Raw genomic sequence first — 17,849 nt, 5'->3', positions numbered from 1 at the left:
CCTTCATGGTTTACCAGTGCTAGCCTGCACCTTTTAGGTTTTTAAAAGGTGAATATTAGCAAGTTGCTTTTATTAAAAGATGAAATTCGATAGTATGAAGGAATGTGTGTGGTGATGTCACAAATTGGTCCCTTCTACTGTATTCTAAAGCCTTTAGTTCATTTAATAGCTGATGCACATTTTATAAGGTCTCCCTTTGAAGAAGAAGTAAAGAGTTTGACCCTGACGTGATTTGAACACGCAACCTTCTGATCTGGAGTCAGACGCGCTACCGTTGCGCCACAGAGTCATGGAGGACATGGACACGTGACACATGAACCCGACGAAAAAGCACTAGTCAGTCCCAAATTATGAAATGTAAACTTATTGAGGACAGTGGTTCGCTAGAAGAACACTGATTTACTCAGCCTGACCTGATTCTTGCCGATTGCTACAATGAAGACCAGAAGAATTAGCAGTTCTGATATAGCACTGATAATGCAGCAGTGTATCCCAGTGATATCCACAAATACATAGCAGCTCCTTAAAGCTCAGATGGTTGGGAGCACTGTTGCCTTGCAGCAAGAAGATTGCCGGTTCGTGTCCCGGTGGGGTCACCAGGATCGTTCTGCGTGGAGTTTGCATGTTCTCCCCGTGCAGCGTGGGCTTTCTGACTTCCCACAGTCCAAAAACATGCTGAAGTGAAGTGATGATTCTAAATTGTCCGTAGGTGTGAATGTGAGTGTGCTTGGTTGTCTGTCTCTAAGAGCAGCCCTGCGATAGACTGGCGACCTGTCCAGGGTGTCCCCTGCCTTCACCCCAAGGCAGCTGGGATAGACTCCAGCCCCCTGCGACCCTATTGAGGATTAAGCAATGTATAGATAATGGATGATCCTGCAGCGGGGAAATTTTAAGTGTTACAGCAGCAGAATACTACGGAGCCCGTCTGGTGACATTGATAAGAAATAAAAATAACTCGTTCCCACGCATTAGTAAATCGTGGTCATGAGTTATTAATGCGTGGGAACGACATAATTATCGCACAGTGTTTCATCGCAAGAGATCGCAGGATATCGGTGTAGTTCATTGCAAGGTTAAAATAAAATGAAATCAAATCAAAATGCTCCATGTTTCATGCCCGCTATCCTTAATCGACAGCTGGTAAGACCGCACTGTGAAATTTGCTCCACAACTTCTCTTGTTTCTTCATATTAGTAATGCGAGGCCACAATTTAACTATGTCGTTCCCACGCATTAATAACTCGTGGCCTCGACTTACCAATGCGTGGAAACGAGTTATTTTTATTTCTTGTCGATGTCACCAGACGGGCTCCGTACAATACAATAGAAAATAACACACAGCACAGGGAGAAAAGAGCTGCACACAATGCACACAGTGCACAGATATAAACAGATACTTTCTCCTTTTAGGAGAAATATCAGTGTTTAACAGTAAAAAAAAAAAAAAAAATCTGTGAAATTGCACAGTATCTTTATTTACACTGACATGATTTGAACACGCATACATCTGAGCTGGACTCAGACACACTACCATTGCGCACAGAATCCGGTGAACATCAGAAGTTGAACCTAAAAGCTCCACCAATCAGCTCACACAACCGAAAAACTTCCCAACCATAGGATGTACCATTGGCTAGTGTCTCTACATATTTATTTTAGTATGCATGTATGTCAGTATCATAACATGCTCTGATTAGTAAAGCTAATTACTTTTGCTTTCATTTTCTCTCTGTTACCTGCACAGACATCCGTCACCCCGAGGAGCTCTCCCTCCTTCGGCCTGTGGAGGAGAAGAAGAAGAAGAAAGACAAAGACTTGGCACAGGACATCTATGACCTGACTGAGGTGCCGCTCTCCTCGGGTATACTCATCTCACTTTATACTATTAACTACATTTGCACTATAGCCATAATGTGCTTAAGTGATGGTTTCCAGCAAAACTTTGAAAAAACTTGAAATTCCATTTAGTTATGGCAAAAGTCTTGAAAAACTTGTTTTAAAACTCCACAACCATACATTTCATTCACTGGTACAGTTTCATCAGATGTCCTTTGATATTAAACCAGTGCAGACTGCATCTTCAATACAGGACATGCTGTCCTGTTTTTAGACAAATCATATTAATATGTATAGTATCACCTCAGAAAAAATGATCTTCAATAACCTCTTTAGTCTTGGCGATGATGAGGCCTGAGCCACAGTGAAGAAGATTAATTATAGATATATAAAATACAACTAACATAAGCTATTCTCATCTGACAGCCAGGACAGTTTATTAAGCTGCTCCTTAGCACCCAAAGGTCACTGTACAAATTGAGCTGTGTGCTATCAACCTAACTATCTATTAGAGATTCATATATGTTCTTAAAGTCTTCCAGGAAAACTTAACTGTAACTCTTCTACTTTCTTTGCAGTGTCACAGTCCTGTCTGTATAACGGCATGCCAGCTCACTTTGTTGGCTCACCTCAGATGGAGGCCATCTACAAGATGCTGTCGGTCACTCAGCCTCCCCCCGCCCCCGAGGTCATAGCCAAGCAGTACCGCCCCGCCAGCGTGGTGGACAAGGCCCACATCAACGGCAGGTAACGTATTAACCCAATGTTTCAGGCACTGTCACAGTTAAGAACTCTCCCCTCACCCCAACTGGTCGAGGCTGATGGCTGCCCTCCCTGAGTCTGGTTCTGCTGGAGCGTTCTTCCTGTTAAAAGGGACTTCTTCCTCTCTACTGTCACCAAGTGCTCAGTCAGAGGGAATTGTTGGGTATCTCTCTATAATATCGTAAGGTCTAGACCACAGACTCTATATAAAGATGGACCAACCAACAGCTTTCCTGAACAACAGTTTTGTGTGGTGGCTCCAGCTGTCCTCATTACATTAGTACCTGACTCCTCCTAACTCCCAGCTAATCCAAAGCTGAGCAAAGAGATGGAGTGTGATTGAAACTGAGGCAGGCCATAGACAACCCCTACCTGTCATTCAAAGCAGTTATGCACTTAATTCTGCAAAATTTTAAGCCTTAACACAATTTAATGGGGTGAGCTATATAAAGATTCACCCCCTGTACAGTTGTCATGAACAGGGATGTTAGCCACAGAGACTCAAACTACTCTTTGCACAAGGCTATAAACATGTTTATTTCTGTTGTTAAATTGAGCATTTTAAAATTAAGGTCTATGGGCATTTGCTTGCTTTTGAAAAAAGCCTCAAGTGGCTATTTGAGGAACTGCAACTTTATCAATAATACAAGAATAGAAAAGACCAAAAGGTGACATGAACAATAGAACCTCCATAAATAAAACAGTAGCCTAATGGTAAACAGTCAAGCAATAAAAATGAGTAAAATGAAAAATATGTCTTATGGTTGTGTATGTATAAAATGTATGCATGTAAGATTCATTATAATTATGCTGAGGCCTCAAGATGATTACAGGATAGCTCTCAGAGATGCTTTTCTCCTGCTTTTTAACACATATATAAACATACACGTGTTTTACTATGTTAATATTGTGTGTCCTTCCCTCTCAGGTGGTTGGATTCATCTCGTTGTCTCATGCAGCAGGGCATCCAAGAAAACGACCGACTATGGCTTCGTTTTAAATACTTTGCCTTCTATGATATTGAACCCAAGGTGTGTGTGTGTGTACATATTGCTTATCAACATAAACAGTGTGTGTGTGTGTGTGTGTGTGTGTGTGTGTGTGTGTGTGTTTTTGGATGTGCTTGGCATAACATCCCTTCTCTGACGAGATGCTTCTCATCCCTCTCTGGCCCTGCAGTACGATGTTGTGCGTCTGACCCAGCTGTATGAGCAGGCACGCTGGGCCATCCTGCTGGAGGACATCGACTGCACGGAGGAGGAGATGATGCTGTTTGGAGCTCTGCAGGTAGAAAATACAGCCGCTGCAGGGGAAACACACGTATCACTGTGTAGGAAGTGGACATTTCCTTCATCCATCCATTCATTATCTATACACCGCTTAATCCTCACTAGGGTCATGGGGGGGGGCTGGAGCCTATCCCAGTCGACTTAGGGCGAAGGCAGGGGACACCCTGGACAGGTCGCCAGTCCATCACAGGGCTACACATATAGAGACAGACAACCAAGCACACTCACATTCACACCTAAGGACAATTTAGAATCATCAATTAACCTCAACATGTTTTTGGACTGTGTGGGAGGAAGCCAGAGAATCACATCTTCGTCATGAAACTCTTAAATGTCAAAAATGACTAAAAAGTCATGGTAAAAAAACATTTAATATAGACAACAGTCTGCATCCAGTGTCAAGCAGGCCCAGTCTTCGGATTTAGTGACTTGTGTTCTTTGAAAAAAAGATAAAAATACAAGTTCCTAATCTGAGTCACAACAAAACCATAAAGGACTAACAAAACAACTGATGATTCAAATATTACATATATTGTATTGTATTGGCTGAGTTCTCCTTTAACATACATAGTTAAAAGTCTGTCTCTCTCCTCTCTCACATTCATGCAGTACCACATCAGTAAGGTGGCTCAGTCAGAGCCCCAGATGCTGAGCACCAATGCAGCCATGGACGACCTGGATTCTGCCCTGCAGTCGCTGGAGGTCAAGATGGTCGGAGAGAGCAGCTCTGCATCCGAGCTGCTGGTCAGACATGTTGGATTTACTTCACTATCTGTCACTGGGAGTTGGAGGAACTGTAGCAGACTTAATTTGTGTTATTGCGATCCCACTGGAATTTGTAACAATATATTATGTTCTCATTATACTTTAGCAGTTTGATACTTGTGCACATGCTATGATTTGAAACACAATATCATAGGGGATATATTACACAGACAGAACCAAAGATAATTCAAGAATAATTGCCACTATAACATGTAATGTATGTTTTATCCAGGAAAATATGACTGCACCAGAACTCAATGACTATCTGAAGATATTCCGGTGAGATTTACTTTCCAACTCAAGTTCAATGGAGCAATGAAGTACCACTTTCCTGAACTAAATACATTTGTAATTGTTCTTCCTGAAAAAAAAAAAAAAAAAAAAAAAGGTTTTAGTGAAACCGAGCAATATGATTGTGTGTTTCAGGCCCAAGAGGCTGACTCTGAAGGGTTACAAACAGTACTGGTTCAAGTTCCAGGATACTTCCATCTCTTATTTCAAGAGCAAAGAGGAGAGCATTGGAGAGCCCATTCAACAGATCAACCTTAAAGGTACCGAACAGGTTAATTTATTTTTTATGACCGAGACATTTTCCTGCCATGACACCAATGACATGAAGTATTTATGACTTAGTGGCCATTAAGCAGCCTTTTTATACAATTTTTTCCCCAAACATTACTCCCTAGAAATGACCAAATACGCAATATTGTGACGCTTACAAGGAAACCTCAGTGCACATAAGCACAGAGCTTCCATAGATGACAAAAAGAGAAAGTGCATTGTCAAGTTTATTTCCCTCCTCAGCATATGAGAAGTTAATGTGGTTACTGCTACCAGTATTATATTACTACTTCAGGCCATTTTTCATCATTATTATTTTTATTTTTTTATTTTCAATGTCGCTTAAAAAAATACTTCATGTCATTTAGCAGGTTCAGGTGTAAACTCAAAGTGTCAATGAAGTCAGGCTTAGTGTTCATCACATCAGAGTTCTGTCTTTTCTTACATACTTGTTTATAGCTAAATTATAAATATCAGATTTCAGTATTGAACCTTGCTTTGATATGCATCCTGCACACAGGATGTGAGGTGGCTCCAGACATTAACGTTGCAGCGCAGAAGTTCCTTATCAGACTCCTGATCCCAGCACCGGAAGGCATGAACGAGGTCTATCTGCGCTGTGAGAACGTGAGGCCACACATGCATCTTACTTCATTTCTATCTGCGAAAAACTGTCTTTTCCACCACCACTGTCTTTATCTTACCATCTCAGCTCTGACCACAGTCACACCTGGCTCTCTCTGTCCGTGTTCTGTCTTTGTCTTTTGGCCTGCAGGAGCAGCAGTATGCTCAGTGGATGGCTGCGTGTCGGCTGGCCTCCAAGGGCAAGAGCCTCGCAGACAGCAGTTTCCAAAGTGAGATCCAGAGCATCCGCTCTTTCCTGGCTATGCAAAAGACCAACTCCCACGGCAACGCACCTGCCAGTGATGAAAGCATCAATACTCATAGTCTGGTGTCTCCACGCTACCATAAGAAGTACAAACCCAAACAGGTACAGAAGGAGGTGGAATTTTTACACAGACTCAAAAGGGCAGTAAAAAAAAAAAAAAAAAACAGATGTGAGGCCTCATATTTTCAGTATGCAGCTACAGCAGGGTATTTATTGATCCTGGATACTGTGTATACATTTTTCTAAACAGCAGTACTCTACAGTGATTTTGTGTTGCTGAGCTAATTGAACAGTTCTGCAACTTGAAACTTTCCACAGTTTGTGCTCAAGGCAGCAAAACTATAATTATGCCTGACCCGTTACCCTGTGCCTGCTCCTCCAGCTGACCCCGCGCATCCTGGACGCGTACCAAAACGTGGCTCAGCTCTCACTGACAGATGCAGTGATGCGATTCCTGCAGATCTGGCAGGCCCTGCCAGACTTTGGGCTCTCATACGTTGTTGTCAGGTTAAGTCTAAAGTTTAATTAAAAGCTTTTGAAAACTGACTCTGTGCCAGTGAACATATCAGATATGAAATTCAGTATGTCAGGGTTAATGTAAAACCCTGACATTCACACTTACACCCAGCGTTGACATAAATGTGTAGATTTGTTACGGAAGTTATGAATCTTTTCACAAAAGCAAAGATGCTACTAGAGAGATACAAACAATTCAAGATACATCATGTAGAGCTGCAGTTATAGCCAAAACATAAAGCTAACTTTCACCTTACGTGGCAGAAATGATCAATTTGGCTAAATTGAAGAAAGAATTCACCTGCTGAATTGTGTCTAGCCTGACAGGTGACTTGGAGGTAGTGAGGAAGCTAAAAGATATTTTTGCCCAACAGATTCAAGGGTAGTCGAAAAGACGAGGTGCTGGGCATTGCCCCAAACCGCCTGATCCGCATCGACCTGGGAGTGGGTGATGTGGTCAAGACCTGGCGCTACAACAACATGAAGCAGTGGAACGTAAACTGGGACATACGACAGGTCAGACTCATACCAGGCTTCTGTCATGTGTTGGGAATTAGATCATGAAAAGTTGCAGTGGTCCTCGTCATATCATACACAATGTCTTATGTCAGAATGTTATTCCACAAATCAAACAAGTGAATTTGACAGAACACTGACTTACAAGCAATAGTTTAGCTGCACACTTAACTTTCCTCAAATCTTACTGACAGTGTAGCAAAAAAATGACTGAAATGTGAGTACAGGGAGTGACTTCCTTAACACTACCAAGGAAATGGGAAGTACTTCTTCCAGGAAAGAACTTTTTAAAGAACCACTGTTTCTCTCCTCTGTGTGTTTCTGACTTGTCCAGGTGGCCATTGAGTTTGAGGGGAACGTGAACATCGCCTTCAGCTGTGTGACTGCTGACTGCAAAATCGTTCACGAGTTTATTGGAGGCTACATTTTCATGTCAACACGCAGTCGTGAGAAGAGCGACACGCTCAACGCGGAGCTCTTCCACAAGCTGACCGGTGGCCACGAAGCTCTCTAAGACTAAAAAAAAAACCTACACACACAACAAACTGATCCTTCAGAGCCCATCACATCCCCTGTTTGTCTCACTAGTGGAAAACCCAGGTGGAAAAGCTAGCCGCAATAAGATAGGAATGTCAAAATATGATATTCTGTTCATTGTAGACAAGTTTAAACCCAGCTTCTCAGTCCATCAAGATCTGGTCTAGCGTTTGTTCTCGACACAGACGCACAGTTATTTGTAGGCTGCATCAGTGGAAGGCAGACTTAACGTGTCCAGACAGTTCGAGGCTCCAGTCGTCCTCCTGCTGACTTGCCCCCTCCCTTCAGGATGGACTGCTGCTGGGCCAAACTGCTGGGCATCTGCTCTAGGATCAGCAGGCTTGACAATCAAACTCACAGAAATGTAAAATCAACAGCTGAATCAGCCAGCTGCAACTTCTCTTTTTCAACTCCCTCTATCAAGGCTTGTAATCAGCGTTGCTCAGGATGGAAAAGTTTGCTTTGTCCAGAGCTGCAAACGCATCTTCACTTAGACTTTTATTAGAAATTATTGTCACTTAACAGCAGCCATATTATTACAAAAAATAAACACCAATATTAAATGTTCACCACATAAACATGTGAATAAACAAATACTTACTAAAAAAAATACAACAATTCAGTTTTCATTTTCTTTTGTCTGCCCTGATCGTACTTTCTGTTGTTCTTTTACACAGGAAGCTTCAAACAAATTATCTTTCCTCACATGCCGCGTGCATGTGTCCATATCTTATAGTTAAGGCTGTCCGTTAAACCACAGTGTCTGCATCCTCTGCTTTCCCAAACAGTCACATGACTAACCACCATTCTGGATGCCTTCAAATAGTTCTTTATTTAAAGGCCTTGCTGGTAAAATATCTTTGTGCATCATAGTTGAGTTACACAGACAATGTGATAAGGAATACAAGACCTGTACAAATAAAGCGTAGCATTTGTCAGCATAATCTGGTTGAATTGTCACTTCATAGAAATGGATGCTTCTCTTACCCATTATGTTCATTTCAAAGATGCAATTCAAATTCAGGGTTTACAAGTTTTGAACGGATTCACCTACTGCTCATCAAAATAGCTGCACGAGGATGCTGCTAAACAACAAGCGGTACCAAGTGACAAGGACAAGCATCAACCAACCGTGGGATGCTCTCATGGTCAGATGAGTCCAGCTATGAGCACTGACAGAACCATATCCTGTGCAGCTACTGCAGTGGCAAGATGCTCCCTAAAACACAGGACAAAAGTGACATCAGTGAACAAGTACATATTGGCCCAAGATCCATGTTTCCTAAGAAAGAAATCAAAAATTGTATGTCTGTGTGATTGATCGCTTTCCTTACTTGTAGGCCTCAGTCGTAGGGCTCGGCTGAAGTATTTAGGGAGAAGTTTACCCTCAGCGTCACCCGCAGTCAGCAGCACACCATTATCTGACCAGAAGAACTTAATGCCATCTGTACAGTCAGATACAAGCATAAAACATGTGTAAGAGATTCATTTCAACACATATAGAGTGAATGTAGGGTATTGAACAGCAGTTGCTAGTGGCTAATCTTACCAGCAAGGGCTCTGGGGACATCAATAAACACAGCTAGGTCACAGTCTTTCCTCATGCCTGGTGGGAAAAGAAATAACCCTGTTGGACAAATTTCTCTAAATGTTCAGCTGACAAGCTTTTCTCCGTCAGACACACACACAGCATACCGCTGATAACGCCATCCTCCCCTGGCAGGCCTGATGCCAGGTGGATGTGTGTCCTCTTCATGCGGCTCAGGCCCTGCTGCTGGATGGCGCTCCAGTTGCGGAGGTAGGAGCCATGAACAGCCTCGGCAGGGCAGTCCGGAGACCCAGCCAGGACCGGTTTTAGGTCCAGATTCATAACCTGGCGGCAGCAACGCAACCAGGATTAACACATCGTTTGAAATGGGAGGACAATAAACTTTAGGACAAACTTTACAAAGGCTTATTAGATCTGGTAAAGAAAAATGGTTTGGTTTTGCTGCTCACTGTTCAGCTGAAATTTCTGTTTTTGTTACAAATACTCTCAATGATTCAAAAAGTAAATTTAGTCAGAGCTGAGAATGAATCTTAGCACCAGAGTTGGGGCTATATCCCAGGGCCTTTTTTTTAATTTATTTTTTTACAATCACCAAACACCAGTTACCCCTTTTAAACTGAAAACTTGACAATTAGAATAGAATAGAATAGAATAGAATAGAATAGAAGCTGTATGAATGAATGAAAAATACTTTATTTATCCCAGAAGGGAAATTCAATATTTGTCATTGCATAAAATACATAGTATCAAACACAATGAAATTAGAGTTGCCACTCTTGGTCAGTGCTCGAGACTAATAAAAATGAATAAATATATATAAAAAGACAGAAGAAACCCCCTTCATACTCTCTCTCTCTCTCACACACCCTCTCACCCAGCCCCAAGGGCAGCCCACCCTCTCTCCCTCATACACTCTCACCCAAGTCCATACATTACACCCCCCACACAAAACGCTAATCCCCCCTCTCTCCCAGACAAAACAAGACACTCTCCTGCACACAAATATAGTAGCATAGCAACCATAGCAGCAGCAGACTGTAAAGTGCCTTGTGATAAAGTGCGTGTTGATAATGTGCTCAAATGCAACAATGTCCAGAGATACAGTTGGAAATATTTTGTTAATTGTTTCACTAATGGATTACAAACTGCACTGACATTCTCAGTCACATGAGAAATCTTGTTTGCTGATGTCTGTTTCATACATTAAATCTAGACGTCACTTTAGTCACAGTTCCTATTTAAACACTACCCAGTTGAGCAGTATTTGTGACTGAATCTTTTGCCATCAGTGCTCCAACATGGACCCACTTTCAGAGTTACATAGATCTTTTCTTCATGCCATCTTAAAACAAAATTAGATTCAAGTGGGCCTGTTCGGCATTTTTATACAAGCCACAAATGACTGGATGTTAACTGCTTAATTGTTCAATGTAGTCTACCTATGTAGAAGCATCTGCATCATTTTTTTCATTTATTATTTTTTTTCTTTAGTCTGTATTACGTCAGTGTGGCTTTACTGCTCTGCATACCTGTACTGAATGACCCTGATTGGCTCGGATCTGCAGCCGACCATCCTCTGGGTGGGAACGGAGCTTAAAACGCTGTTTGTCATTTGTGGCCACGACTCTTTCAATGTCTTCCACTGAGTACAAGCGGAACTGCGGGTGAGTCAGGAGTTCTTCCACGAACAGGAAGCCATCTGTGGAGTTGAGAGCTGTTTTAACTGTGGTTACATTTCCACAGCAGATTTTCCCTCTTGTACAATGCCTTCAGTTAATAATTCACTGCAAAAAAAATGAAGTTTTCATGTTCAATTGTAAAGCATTTTTTAAACATCTATTGAGTGGGGAAAGAGGACATAATTAAATTACAGTAGTTACAATAACTATTCTCTGCACTTTACAGCTCATTTTACATTGAGTCACTTTACCCTGCACATTATCTAGTTTGATAGTTTTTATGTATATATTGTTTATATATGATGTACATAATCTTTATTCTTATTCTTTTTTTAAAATATTCATAACAGTACATAACGTTTATTAATTGCTTATTTGACATATCTGATAAGTTAGGTGAACTGTATATGCTCATCTTTCACAATTGCATGTCCTTTTTTTAGCAGCATTGTGGATAAGAAGCTAATTTCATTGTACTATCGTACAAAAGTATGACTGTACAAAGATAATAAAGATTTATCTTATCTATCTTATCTTTATCTTATAACTGCATCAGCCTATTGTACAAGATTTGTAACTGTCAGATTTTAAAGTAGCCTATACAAAGCATTTCCTGCTGTTATATTTGTTTCAACCAACCTGACAGCAAAAAAAAAACCCAAAAAAAAGGTAAAAAAAAAAAAAAAAAAAAAAAGAATCTGTTGAAAGATTTTGTATTGAAATAGAAAAATAAATCAAAGGTCTGTGCTTGCTTTCACGGTAAAAAAAAAAAAAAAAAAAAAAAAAAAAACACCCCTCCTTTTTTTTTTTTAAACCCCCCCATCTGGTTGGCTCCATGGCGAAGCACATAAGACATGGATTTAGACAGGCAGACATCTCTGTCCTGGTGGTGGAGAAGGCATCACTTAACACACACACACACACACACACACTCAGCTCTAATTATAGCTCTGGTTTAAATATAGGACCCACGCTTTACCATACTAAACCATTCATAGGCTACTGGCTGTCTGACATTGAATACAGACGTGTCATGAGTCTAAACTATTAAAGAGATGGGACACTATTAATCTCAGTTAATAGGGCTATAATCTCTCACCTCTCCACCACGATTTCCCCTCCTCCCTCTTCCTCTTCTGCCTCCTCTCCCTCCTCTGGCACTGTCCATTAAAACACAGGCAGCTCAGTCATTCACCACTTGTTGTATGTGGTGTCATAAGTGTACTGATGCTACAGAATATCATACACTGGTCGGTAAACTGCTGTCAACAAACGTCCAGCTAGCTCCCACTTCCTTGTCTGTTCCACTTTTCCGTTTGTAGGTGGCACTGTGGCGGCCTGTGCTGCGGGAAACTGGCACCACAGAGGAAAAGCTGCACCTTGTCTGTTCCTGGAGGAAAACATCACTCAGACAGCTGCTGTCTGAGTGGCTGCAGGTAAGAAAACGTCCATTACTTCCACGAAACATATGAGGCACCCCAGCTACAGTATTGGCGGTTTCGCTAACGCTAACTCGCAGCTCATGTAGCCTCTGAGCTGCAGGAAATTAACACACAGGCTGAGCTAACTTGGCTAACTAATGTTAGCATCGGTGAGCTGGGGCTACCTGCTGTTCTGACTGAACAACGTCGGCATTTGGGAGTTTCGAGGGGATGTGTCGTGCTGTTTGCCGTGTTTTTGTCTCACGTCTTGGCATGTCTTGTCCTGTCGGTATGCATTTTCACTTATATCCAGATTCGCTCCCGGACACAGACGGTGTCAGTGGACTGGACCGAAGAATTCAGGCTGGTCACCATGGAAACGTAACGTTAGCTACGTTAAAGCATAACGACAGATTAAACTGACAGTGAACGGCGCCTAGAGAGAGAAACACGCAGTCACTTTTCGTGAGTATTTTGGATTCATTTGTTATTTGTTTTCATTGTTTCTGTCTCATATTTAGTTTACACCTTGTGTTCTGACGGTAAATTAATGGTACCATCGAAATGCAGTAAGGAATATTCATTTAGCTTTCAGGCTAATGTATCCAAAATGAAAGTAAGAAAAAATAACTTTCTCACTTTTACTTTTTGCCCAAGTCAGTGGTGGGAAATAACTAAGTACATTTATAATACATAATAAGTACATGTGCTCAGGTACTGTCACAAATCTGAGGTTCTTGTGCTTTCCTTATTCACTCAGTTGGGTAACATTTTACTTCAAACCCGCCTTTATAAGCACGGAATAAACATGCAATAACTGTCTTATAGCACGTGATAATAGTGTTTGTAGCTACAAGGACATTCCATTTTTAATGTTTATAAATGCATAGTATTGGTCAGCAGTTATAATTTCTCCCATTATCACATATTCTACATTAGTCCAAATTTGCATTACTGTATTGTCATTTATTCTTTGTTCATACAAATGCCTCCAGGTTCAGATGTTGAGATCCTATTTTTATCTTGTCTGTTGCTCAGGTGATGGAGTTTCCTCAGCATTCCCAGCAGCTGCTGTCAGCTCTGCGGTCTCAGCGTCAGCGGGGCTTCCTCTGTGACTGTACCGTCCTGGTGGGCTCATCCCGTTTCCTGGCTCACCGGGCTGTTTTGGCCTCCTGCTCGCCTTTCTTCCACATGTTTTACTCAGACTCTCCAGGAGGAAACAGCGCCAGCAGCTCTGTCACACTTGACAATGACATTGTCACATCTGCTGCATTTGGCTTGCTCTTGGACTTTGTCTATGAAGGTGTGCTGCAGCTGGAAGAGTCTCCTCCAGTGGAGGACATATTGGCAGCTGCTAGCTTTCTTCATATGAACGAGGTGGTGAGAGTGTGCAAGAGGAGACTGCAGAGACGAGGGCCCGTGGCTGAGGCTGACAGCACACGCTCTGAAGAGAGCGCTGGTTTGAGGAAGGCAATAGGAATGGAAAGGGAAGGTAGAGGCGATGGTGGAGCTGACCCTATGGTGGCAATGGCTGGAGATCAGTCAAATCCAGCCGTAGCAACGCCACTGTTATCAGTTTCAATAGAGAGGAGGCAGGTGGAGTCTGTGAAGTCTGAGCAGAGGACTTGTGGGGCGTCATCAGAGGTACGAGTTCAGACTCCTCTGAGCCCTGACCTCGCTGATACCACCCAGCCAGGCATGGACATCCATCCTCTGGCTCCAGGCAGAGAACACGTGCAGGGCCTCATCGTAGGTCAGTCTACTCCTGCCTCTGGAGGTCATGCCCGGCTGGGGACTCGGGGTCAGGAAGATGGGTCAGCGCTCTGCAGCCCCTGTAGCACCACTGAGATGTACAGGTACGGATTTGTTGTTGATTTCTACACAGTTTTACTCAGTTCTCTAAGTATTTTCTTTGTGCAAACGTTTGTGATTCGTGGCCTGAATTCTCAAGTCTGATCCTTTTCCCAACAAGAACTGTACTTATATGGCATGCTTTGAGCTGAAAGAGGAATACATGATAAAAGAACATTAATAATGATAAATCAGAAACATTTAAAAAAATTCTGAAATTGCTTTGGTATAGGTGTCACTGCAATAAACAATGATGTCAAGAACAGCACAGTGTGATCTGCAATAACTTATTAGTCTGTTTACTTAGGAAATAACATTGAATCAATGGATTTTATTTACAATGAATTCCTGGAATTATGGTTTACTCAACTTGTACAGCTCCCATGTGGTGCTGTCATAAATGCCATCTTCTGAATCACAGGGTTTTTTTTATACATTTTGTATATTTTCCAGACTTCCTGCTAATTCCTTATTTCTGATGGCATTACAGCATTGCCACTGAGCTATTTTAACACTATGATTCATGATATGCAATTTTGTTACCTGAATTAACAAAATAAAACAAATGTTTTTTTGAATGCTTTCTGAATATCTTGAGAATTCGAGAACTTGTTGATACACAATTAGTTACTTGACATGTGATTTTCAAATCGAAGCAACATAACTAAGATAACACAATATACATTGACTTTGGAAGTAAAGAAAAATCTGATTGCTCCACATTCTTCATGTCAAACAATTATGGCCTGAAGCATTCCTTCACTTTAAAGTGCATTATGCTCTATATGTACTAGCTTCATCCATGCGATTACAGACATTCTTATTATTTGTTGTTGCTAAAAGTTGTTTATGTCATCCTTTCAATCTTTCACCAGCCAAAGCAGTAACCAGCAGCCCTCTTCCTCATCTTCTTCCTCTCGGTTCCTGGTGAGCCAGGCTGGTGGTCGGCCTGTGGTTTCTCATCCCCAGTTAGAATCCAGCCTCTCCCCAAGTGCACATCTGGATGAACCCCAACTGCTCCGTGATGACTCTGTTCAAGAACTCCCAGAAACTGACCACAGAGGTGCAACAGGCAGAGGACAACAGATGGTCGTGTTAATCCAAGCATCAACTCTAAACTCAGATTTACAAACAAACCCAACACACTCCGCACCCCAGCATGCACCTTCCCAAATCCGAATTCAGAGCGCTGTATCGCTCCAACGCCAGAGTTCAAACTTTCACAATGCTCCTCAGACACAAACGCTTAAGGGAACTGTGGGGAACACTGCACCTCCACCTACCACGAGAAATGAAAGATCTCGCCCTCTTATGGGCAGAGTGAAGACAGGCAATGATCGAGAGAATGTGAAAGTCAAAATGGAGGCTATTGTAATATCTGACGAAGAGCTAGAGGACGAGAAAGAGGACAACAGAGAGCAAGAGCCAGTGATGGAAGTGGACGACGAGTTTGACGACGACATTCAGGAAGATGAGCTAAACAGCCCTCAGTTTCTTTCTTCCCACTCACAGGGGCTCTTACAAATGACCTCCCATTCAAATGACTACTCCTTCCCTCTCTCTCCCTCCTCCTCCTCCTCCGGAGCCGGACCTTCCTCGCAGGACACTTCCTCCTTCGCCGCCTCCCTCATTCCTCCATCCACATCTCAACAGCATTCAGACGCTCCAGCCTACTTCCAGGACTTCCAGGACTCAGTGGGGAACTTTGTAGAGGACGTCCCGACATGTGGGGTCTGTGGAAAGACTTTCTCTTGCACATACACTCTAAGGCGCCACGCCATCGTACACACCCGCGAACGTCCATATGAGTGCCGCTACTGCTACCGAAGCTACACACAATCAGGCGACTTGTACCGACACATTCGCAAAGCTCATGACCACACTCTGCCCGCCAAACGCAGCAAGGCAGACACAGAGCCCTCCCTGCCACCACAACCACCTCCACCACCTCTCAGCTAACGCACCAACAGACTCACTGTTCATTTCTGTACTTTAACACACATTCATGAACTTTAAACAAGCTCTGGTTCCACCTTTTAAATCTAAATTGAGTAGGACTACAAAATATTTAACTATCGTCAAATATATAAAGGTACCTGAAAAATGTCACTGTTAAGAAGCTGTAGGAGCTTTTTTCTTTTTTTAAATGAGTCAAAACAGTGAAGTAATTAGTAATTATTTCAACAGTTACAGACTGATTGTTGCAGCTCCACCGAGTTTCCTTTAAGCAGTTGTGGTCAACGTTGTTTACTGTCTTTGAAACATTTTAATTGTATCCACAGGTCTTTATCAATGTTTGTTTTGTGAAATTAATACATTTACAGTCATGACTCAATAATCCGGCCCTTAACAATCCAAAAACCTTGCTATCTGACAGGTTTTTAGGAAAAATGAACAGAACCTATAAAAAAATAGCCTTAACATACCGACAGCCTTGGATTCCAACTCCGACATGACATTTTATGTCACAAATAAGGATAACAAGGTATTGTGTAACTAAACAATCTGACAGATTCAGACCAGTCCCACTAGTTATTATAACAATTATGAACAATAATTAACAACAAATTACCCTTCAAGCATCAAGCCCTCCTTGTATCTCGACCTTCGTCTCGACAATCTGACAGCCTTGCTATCCTACATAGAAGAAGGGTTTACATTTAGTGTCGGATTATCGAGTCATGACTGTATTTTAGAATATCAGGCTTCTTCATTTCAGCCCCTTTTGTAAATGTACATAATTCTGATTTTATTTATCTATTTTAAATGTTTTCTTTTTTAGCTGTAGGTACTACCCAAACAAAACTAATTCTTACCTCAAGAGTTGCATTTTTTTTTAACCTACATTCATATTTGATACTACATATTTACATATAATACTTCTTTAAAAGAATGAGGCATTTTCAAATATTAATTAGTTAAAAATGACCAAAAATATTCCAAGGTGACTCACACAGTTGCCACTATTTGTGCCACAGGTTAACTCAAACCTCAGTTTATCCAATTACTGTCTTGTTTCCACATTTTTATTCTTCTGAACACTCCACCGACACCTTGGCTTTCTGTTCTGTCGATGGCATGTGATAAACACAAACAATGAACAGTTCACATCACAGCAAACACCAGCCATGTGGCAGTGATACTTGCCTTTATCCATCAAGCTACATGAGCATTGTCTACTCGGACTTTCAACACCTGTGCTTTTGTGCTTCTCTTTGTAATATTAAGAGACAATTTACAGTCGAGGTTTGTCATTTTTAAATATCTTTGTCATAATAACACAGTTGTGTGGGCATGACAGTGATCACACACATCATTGTTGTAAGAAGGGATGATTCAGGAGATGTATTATAACGTTTCAAAGACATCCTACACCAAGTGTTTGTTGTATTTTTCAAGTTAAAACAACTGTAGATTGTATGACTGCCCTTTTAATGTGACTCTGTGCCAGCGAAGTTTGACTGATTGTAATCACAGTAGCATTGTACTGTCTAGTGTTTTATTTACAATATGAAACCAGCAGAGTTGCTCACATAGAAGCAAATACCTGCAAGTTGTCACGTTAGAATCAGTTTGTGCCATTATGTAACTTGTAATTGGAGCTTTGGCTTTCATCCATTTTTATGCCACTTCATTAGAATTACTCAGTTAAGTAGGAAATAAGCTGTGCCAAATGAT

General features: G+C 41.7%; 3 protein-coding genes and 1 non-coding gene across 4 annotated transcripts in view; 2 read left to right on the top strand and 2 right to left on the bottom strand.

Moving 5' to 3' along the window:
- Nucleotides 1–8,281, top strand: part of fermt3b (FERM domain containing kindlin 3b) — a 20,892-nt gene extending 12,611 nt beyond the window's left edge. Inside the window, exons 4-15 of the mRNA XM_008304356.1 lie at nucleotides 1,745–1,861; nucleotides 2,415–2,583; nucleotides 3,527–3,629; nucleotides 3,778–3,885; nucleotides 4,497–4,631; nucleotides 4,885–4,931; nucleotides 5,079–5,203; nucleotides 5,734–5,840; nucleotides 5,989–6,204; nucleotides 6,485–6,609; nucleotides 6,993–7,134; nucleotides 7,469–8,281. Coding sequence (XP_008302578.1) covers nucleotides 1,745–1,861; nucleotides 2,415–2,583; nucleotides 3,527–3,629; nucleotides 3,778–3,885; nucleotides 4,497–4,631; nucleotides 4,885–4,931; nucleotides 5,079–5,203; nucleotides 5,734–5,840; nucleotides 5,989–6,204; nucleotides 6,485–6,609; nucleotides 6,993–7,134; nucleotides 7,469–7,648 — 1,574 coding nt within the window. The 3' untranslated portion in view covers nucleotides 7,649–8,281. The remainder of the gene's footprint in view (nucleotides 1–1,744; nucleotides 1,862–2,414; nucleotides 2,584–3,526; nucleotides 3,630–3,777; nucleotides 3,886–4,496; nucleotides 4,632–4,884; nucleotides 4,932–5,078; nucleotides 5,204–5,733; nucleotides 5,841–5,988; nucleotides 6,205–6,484; nucleotides 6,610–6,992; nucleotides 7,135–7,468) is intronic.
- On the bottom strand, nucleotides 218–289 carry trnaw-cca (transfer RNA tryptophan (anticodon CCA)). The gene has a single exon. It is a non-coding gene; the product is annotated as a tRNA-Trp (tRNA).
- A 196-nt stretch (nucleotides 8,282–8,477) lies between the features above and the next one.
- trpt1 (tRNA phosphotransferase 1) lies at nucleotides 8,478–12,067 on the bottom strand. Its single transcript, XM_008304368.1, has 7 exons — nucleotides 11,999–12,067; nucleotides 11,718–11,782; nucleotides 10,750–10,933; nucleotides 9,367–9,544; nucleotides 9,221–9,277; nucleotides 9,006–9,116; nucleotides 8,478–8,890 (listed from the first exon to the last, which is right to left on the bottom strand). The coding sequence occupies exons 1-7, from the start codon at nucleotides 12,065–12,067 to the stop codon at nucleotides 8,868–8,870; spliced, it is 687 nt and encodes a 228-aa protein (XP_008302590.1). The 3' UTR covers nucleotides 8,478–8,867.
- A 1,294-nt stretch (nucleotides 12,068–13,361) lies between these two features.
- zbtb3 (zinc finger and BTB domain containing 3) lies at nucleotides 13,362–16,501 on the top strand. Its single transcript, XM_008304345.1, has 2 exons — nucleotides 13,362–14,176; nucleotides 15,047–16,501. The coding sequence occupies exons 1-2, from the start codon at nucleotides 13,362–13,364 to the stop codon at nucleotides 16,128–16,130; spliced, it is 1,899 nt and encodes a 632-aa protein (XP_008302567.1). The 3' UTR covers nucleotides 16,131–16,501.
- Nucleotides 16,502–17,849: the final 1,348 nt, after the last annotated feature.

This window comes from Stegastes partitus, unplaced genomic scaffold (assembly GCF_000690725.1).
Source record: "Stegastes partitus isolate 25-593 unplaced genomic scaffold, Stegastes_partitus-1.0.2 Scaffold39, whole genome shotgun sequence".
In the NCBI taxonomy this organism is placed as follows: domain Eukaryota; kingdom Metazoa; phylum Chordata; class Actinopteri; family Pomacentridae; genus Stegastes; species Stegastes partitus.
This window is presented reverse-complemented; position numbering and strand designations above follow the sequence as displayed.